The sequence below is a fragment of the Bombina bombina genome, chromosome 6 (genome assembly GCF_027579735.1).
Source record: "Bombina bombina isolate aBomBom1 chromosome 6, aBomBom1.pri, whole genome shotgun sequence".
NCBI classification, from domain to species: Eukaryota; Metazoa; Chordata; class Amphibia; order Anura; family Bombinatoridae; genus Bombina; species Bombina bombina.
Window position 1 is genome coordinate 213,988,896 of NC_069504.1, and position 16,066 is coordinate 214,004,961.

Genomic DNA, 16,066 nt, shown 5'->3' on the forward strand with positions numbered 1-16,066 from the left:
ATAATTGTTAAGTCCAGTGTGAAAAAACAACGATATGTGAAAAAATGGGAGACAGATGAAAAAATGTGAGACAGATGAAAAAAATATGTGTATCCTCAAAAATAGATGAATAATCCCTTAAAGATTAGAACAAAAATATATCCACAATCCAAAAGTATATAATTAAGTATAAAATTAGGTAAAAAAGGTAAAATCTTGATGGGCAAGGATTATGGTGGACAGAAATTCTATATGGGTGCTCTTAAATATAGAGCCGCTTCAGCAACCCTAGGTGCCAGATCCGGAGGTGGTGGTTACCAACTGTTGAGTGATATTGTTAGTGTCTATGATGGAAGTCCATGTATATATAAAAATTATTGTTCATAAAAATCAATATCACAAAAATATAAAAAATATAAAAAGTGAAAAAACCTGAAAGAGAAAAAAAAGGAAACAATAGTGCAACACTGTATATAAAGGACAATATTGGTATTAGAATCAAGCTCACCCAGTATGTCTGTCAACGCGGTTTCGGCACGATTTGGCCTTTCTCAAAACTATACTGAATTTGTGTGTATAGTTGTGTGTAAAGCCTAAATGTGGGATTGTTTGTGGGCGGTTTTGGCGCCAAAAACTGAGAGGGAATTCCCCTTCCTGTTTGCCTCAAAGCATCTCTGGGAAATGTGCAAGTGTTAACTTAGTCTAATTTTCATATAGTTTCCCTATCTTCTTATATCAGTTTGATTATATGATATAGTGCCCAAATTCTCATTTTATTTTGCAAGTCTTTAATTTCCCGGATCTATAATATACGTTATACCATTAGGACTCTGAGTTAACCTTCTATCGTATTATAAAGTATAAATCTTTATCCAGTGTATTGCATCTTAAAGTGTGTACCTTTTTTCGGAAAAGGAATGAGGGAGCTAGTTTTTGGATTTCGATCGCTTATTTTGTTTTTGTTGAAAGAGAGTAAACATATCCGAACCGGATGTGACGGCTCCCGGTGTTGCTATCTGGTATATGTAGTTCTATCATGAGCTTCCGGTTTGGTTGTTCTGTTGCTGCTACTACTATGTGTGGCTTCGGTAGTTGTAAAATAATGAATAAGATCAACTTTCTTATGGGGGGATGTAGTGGCTGACACTTGGATTTCGATAACAAAGTTCCATTATTGTGAAAAGGGAGGGGATTTTTCGGAAACCGGAAGTGTCGGCTTCCCATATTGCTATCTGGTATATATCGTCTTAACATATATTTCCGGTTTTTACCTATTGCTCCATTGGTATTACTTCCTTGTGCTGAGCATAAATATTATTAAGTAGTGAGTGAATATACTCTCCTATGTCAACATAAAAAATCAATTGGTATATTTATATTCATAATTGGATATCTTCTTATGTTTGTGTGTTAATTCGTAAGTGAGAGAATCTTTCTGATAATTCGGATGTGCCTATATGGTTCCTTCACTATGTGTGGGCTCGTTGTTCGACTTGGTTATATCAATGTCACTAAGTCCGGAATCAAGAGGACCCCGTTCAGCTATACCCCTTATGCAAGGGCAATAGCTTTTATGCTGTTTATTGGTTTTCTCCAATAAAGTCATTTTTGATTTATAAGCCTGGAGGTCTCGCTGGTCTTCTAACAATTACGTCTATCTACCCTTTCCAGTTTGAGCCTTGGCGTATACCGGAGCAGCGTGGTTGGATTGGTGTTTGGTGAAGTGACGTCTTTACGCAAAGCAGGGAAGACTGCATCAGGAAGACAACGTGTGCTACGGTCGGTAGCGAGAAACACGCTAACGCTGAAACTCACCCGGCATTGCATTGAAGAGGTTAGTGCACAGGAGGCCGGCGGAGATGGGATCCTCAGGTACAGCTGTGAAAGACCGGATGATTACTCCGCAAACCGCACAGTGGGGCCACAATCACGGCACAACCTGAACGCTGCCGGGTGAGTCACTTTACATATTCTTCCATTTATTCTCAACATTAAAAAGCCTGGAGCTGCAAAGGGAGACGCTTTTGTGTATTAATTTTTTGAATTAATGTCTACGTAGTTGTGTTTAGGTCTATAATATGTCCAGTTTGGGTCTCTTGTGTACAACATTAGTCAACATGGTAGTTTCGACAGCTACGCTTCTAGTGGATAAAGTCTCTATTGACTTTATTGAGATGTACCTTAGATTTTACTTTATGGCTTGTTGCATTAATTAATGGTCATGGTGTATGTGATCAGTCCGATCTTGAGACCACTCAACGATCATGATATATGTCCGGGTATGATCCCAACTATAAGTGTGTATATTAGCTTCTATAATTTGTACTTAGCAAGGGGCCTGATAACTGTGTTCAGGATGGATGATTCTCATATTCAAGATGATTCTTTTAGGTATACTTGAACTGTTATGACTGGAACGTGGTGTGGTGAAACATATATGAACCTACACGTACATACATCAACAAATAGGTCCTTGTGTTTATAAAATTTCCATCTATGGGAATAATTTCGGATATATCTCTAAATGTATCATCATGATTGGTATTATTTTATTTTCATTTCATGTTATTTCATAATCCCCATTTTTGGATTATGAGCTATATGTATGGATCTGTTATCATTCGGGTGGTCAAAGGCCACACTAGCTTTCGCTGCTAAATCTCTAGATGGAAAGGCTATCTGGCTTTTAGTCCCTTGGTGACTCATTTGAGGGATTACTTAAGTTTAGAAGATGGACCTACCCTGTCTGAATTAGTTGCAGTTAATCTTAGATGGGAAACTCTCTGTTGGTTTGGATCTACCTAAGGATCCTGGTTAGTGCAGAGTAAGAAGATGGCAAGGTCTTCCTTGTGATTGAGACCTTTGGGGGAAAAGGCAATCCAGCATTAAATATCATTTGGATTCGTTATATAACAGTTTCTGTTCGTGGTTCCCCTCCCCGCCAGTTTTTTCTGACTTTTTTGTAATCCAAAGAAGCAAAAATCCTTCATATTCCCCTTGTGTATAGTCGCAAAATGTTTATATAGTGGGGTATCGATTCTTCCTTTTTCTATACAGAGGATGTGCTCCCTCATCCTATCCTTAAGGGCTCTTGTGTTTGCCCTATGTATTGAAGACCACAGGAGCCAAGAGATTAGATTTATGACGTTCTTGTCGCTGCATCTGATTAGGTCTCTGATCTCTGTATTTCTCATTTCTATGATGTGAAGAAAACGTCTCAGTTTTTTGCCCATTGGTGGATGTGGAACAAATGACAGATTTACACACACTGATCTCAAAGCAAAATCAACCTTCTATCCTATAATGAGTAAGGGGAGCTGTATAGAAACATTCGAAATGAATGTCTGCAAAGATATTAGCGACTCAAATTATCGAAATGTAATAAAATAAAAACATAATCTCACAAAGACCGCAATTGGAGACGATCAAACGTCTAGAGAAGAACAACGACCTGATAATCAAACTGGCCGACAAGGGTGGCGGAATAGTCATCATGGACAAGACGAAGTATGAGGATGAGTGTATGAGATTTTAGGCGATAATAAAAACCTACCATAAACTCTGCAGGTGACCCAGTAATAAGATTCAAAAGGGAGCTGGATTGCCCTATTGGAGAAGCAAAAACCCAAGGTGTACTAAGTGAGAAGGAATATGACTATATAAGAATAACACATCCAAGAACTCGGTCTTTTACCAACTACTGAAAGTCCACAAATCCCTAGAAAATCTGCCGGGTAGGCCGATTATATCTGGGATAGGGTCTTTAACATGTAATCTATCAGAATATGTTGACAAAATCTTACAGAAACATGTTATTGCATTACCATCATACCTGAGAGACTCAACCCAAATTCTGACACTACTGAATGACATCACCTGGAAGAAGAATTAAATAATGGCCACATGTGACGTGACGTCACTTTACACGAGCATCCCACATGACTTGGGATTCAAGGCAGTCAACACTTTTCTAATGAAAGACCAGGACATACCAGAAGAACAAAGGAAATTTGTTTTGGACAGCATTGATTTTATATTGAATCACAACTACTTCTGCAACAACAACAAATTTTACAAGCAAAAGTGTGGAACAGCTATGGGGACCAGGTTCGCACCAAGCTACGTGAACCTGTATATGGGACAATGGGAGAACATCTTCTGGGACTCATGTCCAGCTGGCGCGGACCTGGTTCTATACTCCAGATACATAGATGACATCTTTTTGATCTGGAGTGGAACATCGGAAGACTTGCTACACACTTTAAAAGTAATGAACCTAAATGAGATGAACCTGAAGTTTACATATCAATATAGTCAAGAAAGATTAGACTTCCTGGACTTAAGAATAGAAATTAAAGATGGACTGATTGAGACATCAACCTTCTTCAAGGAGGTTGATTGCAACAATTATGTCCATAATAAGAGCTGTCATCACCCACCTGGAAGTCCAACATACCTAAAGGGCAATTCCTAAGGGTAAAGAAAAATTGCTCTACCACAGAACAATTGACCAAGCAGTCACAAATATTGAAACAACGATTCCTCAAGAGAGGATACAACAAAGACACCCTAGATGAAAAGATCAAGGAAGTCAGCAAGGTCGACAGGAAGAACCTTTTAGGTTATAAAACAAAACCGGGAATAATGTGGAATGATAATGTGATTGACATACCGATGATAACCGAGTTTTGCGAGAATAGATATATTCTAGAAAATATCATCAGGAAACATTGGGCGATACTAAAAGAAGATGACATAATTGGGGAGAAGCTAGTTCCCAACCCCAAATTTATCTACAGAAAAACGAAAAATCTAAAATGTATGATAGCACCCAGTATACCAAGAAAAGGGAACACCAACTCCACCACTGACCATCTTGGCAAAAACATCAGAGGATTCTTCCCATGCCCGAGCTGTAAGGCATGTAAGAATGGGCAAAAAACTGAGACGTTTTCTTCACATCATAGAAATGAGAAATACAAGATCAGAGACCTAATCAGATGCAGCGACAAGAACGTCATATATCTAATCTCTTGCTCCTGTGGTCTTCAATACATAGGGCAAACATCAAGAGCCCTTAAGGATAGGATGAGGGAGCACATCCTCTGTATAGAAAAAGGAAGAATCGATACCCCACTATATAAACATTTTGCGACTATACACAAGGGGAATATGAAGGATTTTTGCTTCTTTGGATTACAAAAAGTCAGAAAAAACTGGCGGGGAGGGAACCACGAACAGAAACTGTTATATAACGAATCCAAATGGATATTTATGCTGGATTGCCTTTTCCCCAAAGGTCTCAATCACAAGGAAGACCTTGCCCATCTTCTTACTCTGCACTAACCAGGATCCTTAGGTAGATCCAAACAACAGAGAGTTCCCATCTAAGATTAACTGCAACTAATTCAGACAGTAGGTCCATCTTCTAAACTAAAAGTATCCCTCAAATGAGTCACCAAGGACTAAAAGCCAGATAGCCTTTCCATCTAGAGATTTAGCAGCGAAAGCTAGTGTGGCTTTGACCACCCGAATGATAACAGATCCATACATATAGCTCATAATCCAAAAATGGGATTATGAAATAACATGAAATGAAATAAAATAATACCAATCATGATGATACATTTAGAGAATATATCCAAATTATTCCCCATAGATGGAAATTTTATAAACATAAGGACCTATTTGTTGATGTATGTACGTGTAGGTTCATATATGTTTCACACACACGTTCCAGTCATAACAGTTCAAGTATACCTAAAAGAATCATCTTGAATATGAGAATCATCCATCCTGAACACAGTATCAGCCCCTTGCTAAGTACAAATTATAGAAGCTAATATACACACTTATAGTTGGGATCATACCCGGACATATATCATGATCGTTGAGTGGTCTCAAGATCGGACTGATCACATACACCATGACCATTAATTAATGCAACAAGCCATAAAGTAAAATCTAAGGTACATCTCAATAAAGTCAATAGAGACTTTATCCACTAGAAACGTAGCTGTCGAAACTACCATTTGACTAATGTTGTACGCAGAGACCCAAACTGGACATATTATAGACCTAAACACAACTACGTAGACATTAATTCAAAAAATTAATACACAAAAGCGTCTCCCTTTGCAGCTCCAGGCTTTTTAATGTTGAGAATAAATGGAAGAATATGTAAAGTGACTCACCCGGCAGCGTTCAGGTTGTGCCGTGATCGTGGCCCCACTGTGCGGTTGCGGAGTAATCATCGGTCTTTCCCAGCTGTACTGAGGATCCCATCTCCGCCGGCCTCCTGTGCACTAACCTCTTCAATGCAAATGCCGGGTGAGTTTCAGCGTTAGCGTGTTTCTCGCTACCGACCGTAGCACACGTTGTCTTCCTGATGCAGTCTTCCCTGCTTTGCGTAAAGACGTCACTTCACCAAACACCAATCCAACCACTGCTGCTCCGGTATACGCCAAGGCTCAAACTGGAAAGGGTAGATAGACGTAATTGTAGAAAGACCAGCGAGACCTCCAGGCGTTAAATCAAAAATGACTTTATTGGAGAAAACAATAAAACAGCATAAAAGCTATTGCCCTTGCATAAGGGGTATACTGAACGGGTCCTCTTGATTCCGGACTAGTGACATTGATATAACCAAGTCAACAACGAGCCCACACATAGTGAAGGAACCATATAGGCACATCCGAATTATCAGAAAGATTCTCTCACTTACGAATTAACACACAAACATAAGAAGATATCCAATTATGAATATAAATATACCAATTGATTTTTTATGTTGACATAGGAGAGTATATTCACTCACTACTTATAATATTTATGAACAGCACAAGGAAGTAATACCAATGGAGCAATAGGTAAAACTGGAAATATATGTTAGACGATATATACCAGATAGCAATATGGGAGCCGACACTTCCGGTTCCGAAAAATCCCCTCCCTTTTCACAATAATGAACTTTGTTATCGAAATCCAAGTGTCAGCCACTACATCCCCCCATAAGAAAGTTGATCTATTCATTATTTACAACTACCGTAAGCCACACATAGTAGTAGCAGCAACAGAACAACAAACCGGAAGCTCATGATAGAACTACATATACCAGATAGCAACACGGGAGCCGTCACATCCGGTTCGGATATGTTTACTCTCTTCCAACAAAAACAAAATAAGCGATTGAAATCCAAAAACTAGCTCCCTCATTCCTTATTCCGAAAAAAGGTACACACTTTAAGATGCAATACACTGGATAAAGATTTATACTTTATAATACGATAGAAGGTTAACTCAGAGTCCTAATGGTATAACGTATATTATAGATCCGGGAAATGAAAGACTTGCAAAATACAAATGAGAATTTGCACTATATCATATAATCAAACTGATATAAGAAGATAGGAAACTATGATGAAAATTAGACTAAGTTAACACTTGCACATTTCCCAGAGATGCTTTGAGGCAAACAGGAAGGGGAATTCCCTCTCAGTTTTTGGCGCCAAAACCGCCCACAAACAATCCCACATTTAGGCTTTATAAGCTCCCAGTCCACACAAATTCAGTATAGTTTTGAGAAAGGCCAAATCGTGGCCGAAACGCGTTGACAGACATACTGGTGAGCTTGATTCTAATACCAATATTGTCCTTTATATACAGTGTTGCACTATTGTTTCCTTTTTTTTCTCTTTCAGGTTTTTTCACTTTTTATATTTTTTATATTTTTGTGATATTGATTTTATGAACAATAATTTTTATATATACATGGACTTCCATCATAGACACTAACAATATCACTCAACAGTTGGTAACCACCACCTCCGGATCTGGCACCTAGGGTGCTGAAGCGGCTCTATATTTAAGAGCACCCATATAGAATTTCTGTCCACCATAATCCTTGCCCATCAAGATTTTTACCTTTTTTACCTAATTTTATACTTAATTATATACTTTTGGATTGTGGATATATTTTTGTTCTAATCTTTAAGGGATTATTCATCTATTTTTGAGGATACACATATTTTTTTCATCTGTCTCACATTTTTTCATCTGTCTCCCATTTTTTCACATATCGTTGTTTTTTCACACTGGATTTAACATTTATCTAAAAGTAACATTTTGGTGGCGATTTTTACACCACCAGAACATATGGTTACACCTACACAAAATTTGGAAGATATCAAGATCGATCTATATTGAACTATATATTTTTTAGATTTCTTTTTGTATTTTTTCACTAGCGCTAGTGTGGATTCACATTCTTGTGGGGTGAGACACCTACTTTTGCATCAACGTCACGTTTTCTCACAGCCCCTCCTTCACTTGGTCCGGTAACGGATCTCACACACCTTTGATTGCATTATTTTGTGAATTTTGTACTGAAGTTTGAACGAATGTTTTTACACCATTATGTGCTGAGATTTTTATTGTCCCATTGAAAATTAACTTATTGTTTATTGTTACACATCACATTTTTTCGATTTGAACCACAGCCCACACGTTGTTTCCATTTGCTGAAATTTGTCCAATTGTATGCATTATCTGACCTCACAGTCAGGCAACCGACTTACACATCCATCCCAAACATACATATGAACTTTGGGGTGAGTTACATCCAAGGTCTTGTATAACTAAAATAGCCAGTTACACAACTCCTGGAATATTTCATGGATCCATGAACAGAATTTTATTGTATTTTTATACGAACATTGTGCTCCTACATTTTATCTGTGATTTTAATTTGAATGTATATGGAATAAAAACAATTTCGCTAGAATTTAGTTTCCAGCCTTTTAAGCTATTTAGCGCTTACTATCGCCCCATATTCTGATATCTACTATTTAGCCTGCTAGGAGGCTAATCTGTTAGTAAGCTTAAGGCTTTTTTAAAAACTTTAGCGCTCGGTACTCATACCTAAAGATTTAGAGATACTGTATAAAGCTTGCCATTTGCATTATAACAATGATGATTCATAGCACAACAATATGTATGGTTTATTTCTATGGTGTGTAGGACTGTTTTTCAATATTTCATCATCATAAACTAAAATAAATATCGTTGGAATATTATTGTGATTTTGCTTTTTTATAAGAGAGCAGTTTTAGAAAGGGAACTCTCAGTATTAAAGGGATATTCCAGACAAAATTGGAATCCACAGGAATGCATTTCAGTTTTGAATAGAAGTTTTTATGTAATATACATGTATTAGCAAAAATGCTTCTAATAAAAGCTATAGCTGGTTCAAAAGTGTATTTAAGTATGCACTGTGCACCAGCATTTTAAACACAGCACTTTCTCAGAGAGCCAAACGTGCTTGTACCATATGGTAATGACTCAATTTGTTAATTGCTTACAGGATACAAGCCCAACGTGCGCTCTGAGCAGCTACAGTATTTAGAATGCTGCTACACTGAGAATATCTAGTTGTGATTCACATGCACAGAAAAATATTAACACTAAAACAATGTTAACTTTTACAGGAAGCATTTTTGACAATACATGCATATTGCAAATATGTTTCTAGGTAAAGATGTAATTCATCTTTGTGCATTAAAATTTTGACCGGAATGTTCCTTTAATTGACATTTAAATTTATTTATATAGCCCCTAAAATTGAGAAACATAAGATGTATGTATCTCTGTGTATTTATGTATTTATATGTTAAAGCCCTTTGCAGTCCTTTTTTCTTACACCTAAGACCTAATACAGTGGGGCAAAAAAGTATTTAGTCAGCCACCAATTGTGCAAGTTCTCCCACTTAAGAAGATGGGAGAGGCCTGTAATTTTCATCATAGGTATACCTCAACTATGAGAGACAAAATGTGGAAACAAATCCAGACAATCACATTGTCTGATTTGGAAAGAATTTATTTGCAAATTATGGTTGAAAATAAGTATTTGGTCAATATCAAAAGTTCATCTCAATACCTTGTTATATATCCTTTGTTGGCAATGACAGAGGTCAAACATTTTCTGTAAGTCTTCACAAGGTTGTCACACACTGTTGCTGGTATGTTGGTCCATTCCTGCATGCAGATCTCCTCTAGAGCAGTGATGTTTTGGGGCTGTTGCTGGGCAACATGGACTTTCAACTCCCTCCAAAGGTTTTCTATGGGGTTGAGATCTGGAGACTGGCTAGGCCACTCCAGGACCTTGAAATGCTTCTTACGAAGCCGCTCCTTCGCTGCCTGGGCAGTGTGTTTGGGATCATTGTCACCCTGAAAGACCCAGCCACGTTTCATCTTCAATGCCCTTGCTGATGGAAGGAGGTTTGCACTCAAAATCTCACGATACATGGCCCCATTCATTCTTTCATGAACATGGATCAGTCATCCTGTTCACTTTGCAGAGAAACAGCCCCAAAGCATGATGTTGCCACCCCCATGCTTCACAGTAGGTATGGTGTTCTCTCTCCTCCAAACACGACAAGTTGTGTTTCTACCAAATCCGCTTCTGGATCATACAAATGCTCTCTAGCACACTTCATACGGGCCCGCACATGTACTGGCTTAAGCAGGGGACACGTCTGGCACTGCAGGATCTGAGTCCCTGGTGGCGTAGTGTGTTACTGATGGTAACCTTTATTACGTTGGTCCCAGCTCTCTGCAGGTCATTCACTAGGTCCCCCCGTGTGGTTCTGGGATGTTTGATCACCATTCTTGTAATCATTTTGACCCCACGGGGTGAGATCTTGCGTGGAGTCCCAGATCGAGGGAGATTATCAGTGGTCTTGTATGTCTTCCATTTTCTAATAATTGCTCCTACAGTTGATTTCTTCACACCAAGCTGCTTGCCTATTGCAGATTCAGTCTTCCCAGCCTGGTGCAGGTCTACAATTTTGTTTCTGGTGTCCTTCTGCAGCTCTTTGGTCTTCACCATAGTGGAGTTTGGAGTGTGACTGTTTGAGGTTGTGGATAGGTGTCTTTTATACTGATAACAAGTTAAAACAGGTTCCATTAATACAGGTAATGAGTGGAGGACAGAGGAGCCTCTTAAAGAAGAAGATACAGGTCTGTGAGAGCCAGAAATCTTGCTTGTTTGTAGGTGATCAAATACTTTTTTTCCACCATAATTTGCAAATAAATTCTTTCCAAATCAGACAATGTGATTGTCTGGATTTGTTTCCACATTTTGTCTCTCATAGTTGAGGTATACCTATGGTGAAAATTGCAGGCGTCTCTCCTCTTCTTAAGTGGGAGAACTTGCACAATAAGTGGCTGACTAAATGCTTTTTTGCCCCACTGTATCTGTTGACCCATAACACGCAATATACCATGCTTTATATTTAATATGAAGTGTATAAATGACATTAATTTTATTATTTATTATGTGCCATATCATGTATTGTTCATATCCAGATTGCATCTCTGATATGAGTATACTTTTCTTGTGATGTTTTACTTGACATTTGACTATTTGGACAGCTATCATTGTAGCCTATCTTAAATCTATTGCAGTTGAGAGTTTAAACTATTGTGTAATGCTACTTACCTATTCAATGTTATAATAGCATCTAGACACCTTGTGTTGCAGGTACGTTTAGTTACGTTTAGTTACGGCACTGAAAGGCATGGTTAACTTTTATCCAATGGGTATTGAGTACACCCTTTTTAAATCAGTAAGTGAGTTACATTTTTCAGCAGTTGTGAGTATGGCAACCAGCCGAAACGTGTATACTGTCTATTCTCGTTCTTGTACATGCGTCCCTCCATGGACATTTTAACATTTTGCCAATAAATGTTATGTTTTATATATATGCTTGCTGCTTCAACCCTCCTTTTTTTGGTTAGAGTCTAATATCTTTGAGCCCTTATAACTTTTTAATGCATTTTTAAAAATAAAAAAAATATCAGACAGTGTTAATATGATTGTAACTTTACTGTTAAATGTATTTTTGATGTGTTTCATGCAACATTTTTGTCTTGCATAACAGTTAACTAAAACTGTCGCACTAATCCGAAGTGCATTAAATTTGATTGTGCTCAAACGACAATGTTTGCTTTCAACTTGTAATATGCACACTATTTGAATTGTGCACAAATAGCCGGGAAATACCCCATATTGCTTGCTCGCTACAATTAGCACACCACCCGTAGCTAGTTTGAGAATAGCATGTAGATGGATTTTTTTCAACTTTAATTAATTGTTTAATATTGACAAAAGAAGTGTAAAGTTTTTTTAGGGCTCCATTTATCAAATGTTGAGCAGACATGATTTGCTGTAGCGAATCATGTCTGCTGGACATCACTGCAGGACGACAGCATACGTTGTGTGCAGTTATCATTGCACAAACATTTCACCAGACAATTATAAATAAGTCTCAAGAGTGTGTAGGCAATTAGGCAATTACTCTGTGGAATAACAGAAACTGGAAAACACACACAATTGTCAAAATGAAATTCCAGGAAAAGAAGAAAAATAAGTAACAAAAGTATATTGCAAAGTACATATATATATATGTATATATATATATATATACATATACAATTTATGCTTTTATATTACCATCTCAAAGTGTTTAATGTCCCCTTAAAGGAAAAGGGCTACATTGTATCATGTCCGTCCGCACTTTAATAAATCGGCCCCCATATATGTGTGTTTTTGAAACTGAATAGTCTGGTGTTTTTTTATTTTTATTAAAATAATGTTTTAACATTATTTCCTGATAAGTATACATTATTATTGATATCAATATCGATTTGCAATTGGAGATATATTGTACAAATTCGTTGCTCAAGTTTACATTTACATGTTGCTGATGATGCATTTTCAAAAGGGACTGTCACTTTTGTTGGTATGGGCTGCACCATCTTTTTTTTCTAGTCTGAGTATGAGCAGAAAGTATGTCCATCTATATCAACAATTGATGTGTGGGTGTAGAGCATTTATCAAGTGGTCGATATTTATTTAATAACTAGAGAGCAGATGTAGATGTTATCCATGCATCAGATTGGTAAATATTTAAATATCTGTTAGGATCTGATACACTCATGGCAAAATCAAGCAGAAATTACATTCAAGGACTATTATAGTAAACCATGTGTTCTTATTTAGTAACAAGTGCATGAAAATTTGGATTTGAATATTAAGTGTGATGCAATTTAGTTTTTCTCATATACACACACACAAACACACACACATGAACATACACACACACACACATAAACACACACACATGCACATACACACACACATACATACACACACACAAACACACACACATACACATACAAACACACACACAAAATAATGTAAATAGAGTAATATAAATGTTTAACACATTTTATACAACATGCTTTATATTTTCTTCTTTTTGTGGATTGTGTATAAAGAGTGATACATTTAATTTCAATGCATTAAGGTAGCATTTTAAATTGTTTTCTATTTTCACAGTTGAACTGGCTATCTATGCTTTTATTTAAAAAAAAAAGAAAAGTGATTTTATGCATTACCTGTGACCATTCTGTATAATGCCAGCTCGATAAGTGACAGTCTCCATGGCAAGGTTCTCTATGTGAAGGTTTCGCTTGGTTTCCACATAACTTATCATCCATGGGGGTACTAAGTCCTTTTCCAGATGAATATTTTATACAGCGTATATCTAGTGTTCGATATCCTGGCCCACACTGTGATGTGCAGTCACTTTTGCCGGTTACATGCCACCTACAAATAAAAACGGTTACATGGAGCTAAAATATAAAATGTTATTTAACCTTATTTATTACTAAGAATATATATATATATATATATATATATATATATATATATATATTATATATATATATATATATATATATATACATAGTATATATACAGGGAGTGCAGAATTATTAGGCAAATGAGTATTTTGACCACATCATCCTCTTTTTTTTTTTTTTTTTTTTCAACTGCATAAACCTCATTTTTAATTATCATGAATAAGATTATAAACCACAATTTTAAATAGTGTGAACAGACTGTAAACACAGGGGTAAAATAATATTTCAGTATTATCAAGTAACTCAGTTTTCTAAAAACTTCAGAAAGTCAGTTTAGGAATATCTGTCTGTACACCCTAATCAGTATTCTCAGTGTGCATCCCCAGGCGGGGGCAGCCCTCCACGGAAAGAAGGGAGGGAAGAAAGGGGAAACAGAGATTAGGAAGTATGATAAAAGAGGGGAAGGGTGAGCAATCAGTTTGTTAGTAGGGAGTGTAGGGAAGCAAGTGACATCAGCCAATTAGCATATCTCTAATTTGGTGTGAGAGTTTAGGTATAATAATGAGGGATCAGAGACTTTACTGTTGCTAGAAATTTAACTGTGATCTCCTTGATAAGTAAACCAAGGCTCCCAGATTCGCCAATAAAGCTCCTCCTTATCCATATTAGAATAAAAGCTTTGTTCCATTTTAGCGTATGTCTGCATTATGGATGTAACTGTTGTAATATCTGGGGGTTGGGTTTGTTTCCAGGCCCTTGCAATCGCCAATTTCGTGGCCGCTAGGACAAAGATGACCAGTTTAGATACGTGAGTTGGGACCTTCTTCGGGAAGATATGTAGGAGGGCAATGGAAGGAGCGAGTGGGATAGAAAGCCCAAGGTTAGCGCAAAGGGTTTGTACCTGGTTCCAGAGGGAGTAAGTTTCGGGCAATCCACCAAATATGTATATCTGAACCTCTTAGCATACAATCTCTCCAGCACAGAGGAGACGTTGTGGGGAACATCTGTGACAGTCTCAAGGGAGTATAGTACCATTTTAGGAATAATTTCATGTATGCCTCTAACGTATTTGCACAATGTACCATCTTTTTAGTTAGTGTCATAGCTGTACTTAGGTCTTTGTCTGAAATAGGTCTAGATAGATCACCTTCCCATGCTCTCAACTGCCAAGATCTGTCTCTGTTTGTGGACAGCTGTAGGAGATCATAATGAAATGAAATGAGCTTAGGAGTCTTAATAGGAAGCTGCCAAAGCTTTTCCCAGTTTGTCAAGGGTCTATTCAGAGCCTTCGTGAATCCCCATGATGTCATAAAGGCATAAAGGATTCTATCAGCCAATCGTAATTAAGGTAGGAATATTCTGATTGGCTGATGGAATCAGCCAATCAGAATCAAGTTCAATCCGATTGGCTGATCCAATCAGCCAATCAGATTGAGCTCGCATTCTATTGGCTGATCGGAACAGCCAATAGAATGCGAGCTCAATCTGATTGGCTGATTGGATCAGCCAATCGGATTGAACTTGATTCTGATTGGCTGATTCCATCAGCCAATCAGAATATTCCTACCTTAATTCCGATTGGCTGATAGAATCCTATCAGCCAATCGGAATTCGAGGGACGCCATCTTGGATGACGTCCCTTAAAGGAACCGTCATTCGGCTAGTAGGCGTCGGGAGAAGAGGATGTTCCGCGTCGGAGGTCTGCAAGATGGATCCGGAAGAAAGAAGATTGAAGATGCCGTTGATAGAAGACTTCATCCGGATCATGGACCTCTTCAGCTCCCGCTTGGATGAAGACTTCATCCGGATCATGGACCTCTTCAGCTCCCGCTTGGATGAAGACTTCAGCCGGATCATGGACCTCTTCAGCCCCCCGCTTGGGCTTGGATCAGGACATCGGAGGAGCTCTTCTGGACAGATCGTTGAACCCGGTGAGGTGAAGACAAGGTAGGAAGATCTTCAGGGGCTTAGTGTTAGGTTTATTTAAGGGGGGTTTGGGTTAGATTAGGGGTATGTGGGTGGTGGGTTGTAATGTTGGGGGGCTTGGGTATTGTATGTTTTTTTTTACAGGCAAAAGAGCTGAACTTCTTGGGGCATGCCCGCAAAGGGCCCTGTTCAGGGCTGGTAAGGTAAAAGAGCTTTGAACTTTAGTTATTTAGAATAGGGTAGGGCATTTTTTATTTTGGGGGGGGCTTTGTTATTTTATTAGGGGGCTTAGAGTAGGTGTAATTAGTTTAAAATTGTTGTAATATTTTTCTTATGTTTGTAAATATTTTTTTATTTTTTGTAACTTAGTTTTTTTTTCTTTTTTGTACTTTAGCTAGTTTATTTAATTGTTGTTATTTGTAGGAATTGTATTGAATTAATTTATTGATAGTGTAGT

The 16,066-nt window shown here is 37.7% G+C and overlaps 1 protein-coding gene across 1 annotated transcript in view; it reads right to left on the minus strand.

The window, feature by feature from the left end:
• Positions 1-16,066, minus strand: part of ADAMTS20 (ADAM metallopeptidase with thrombospondin type 1 motif 20) — a 578,468-nt gene that overhangs the window by 232,871 nt on the left and 329,531 nt on the right. The window contains 1 exon segment of the mRNA XM_053719202.1: positions 13,438-13,648. Coding sequence (XP_053575177.1) covers positions 13,438-13,648 — 211 coding nt within the window.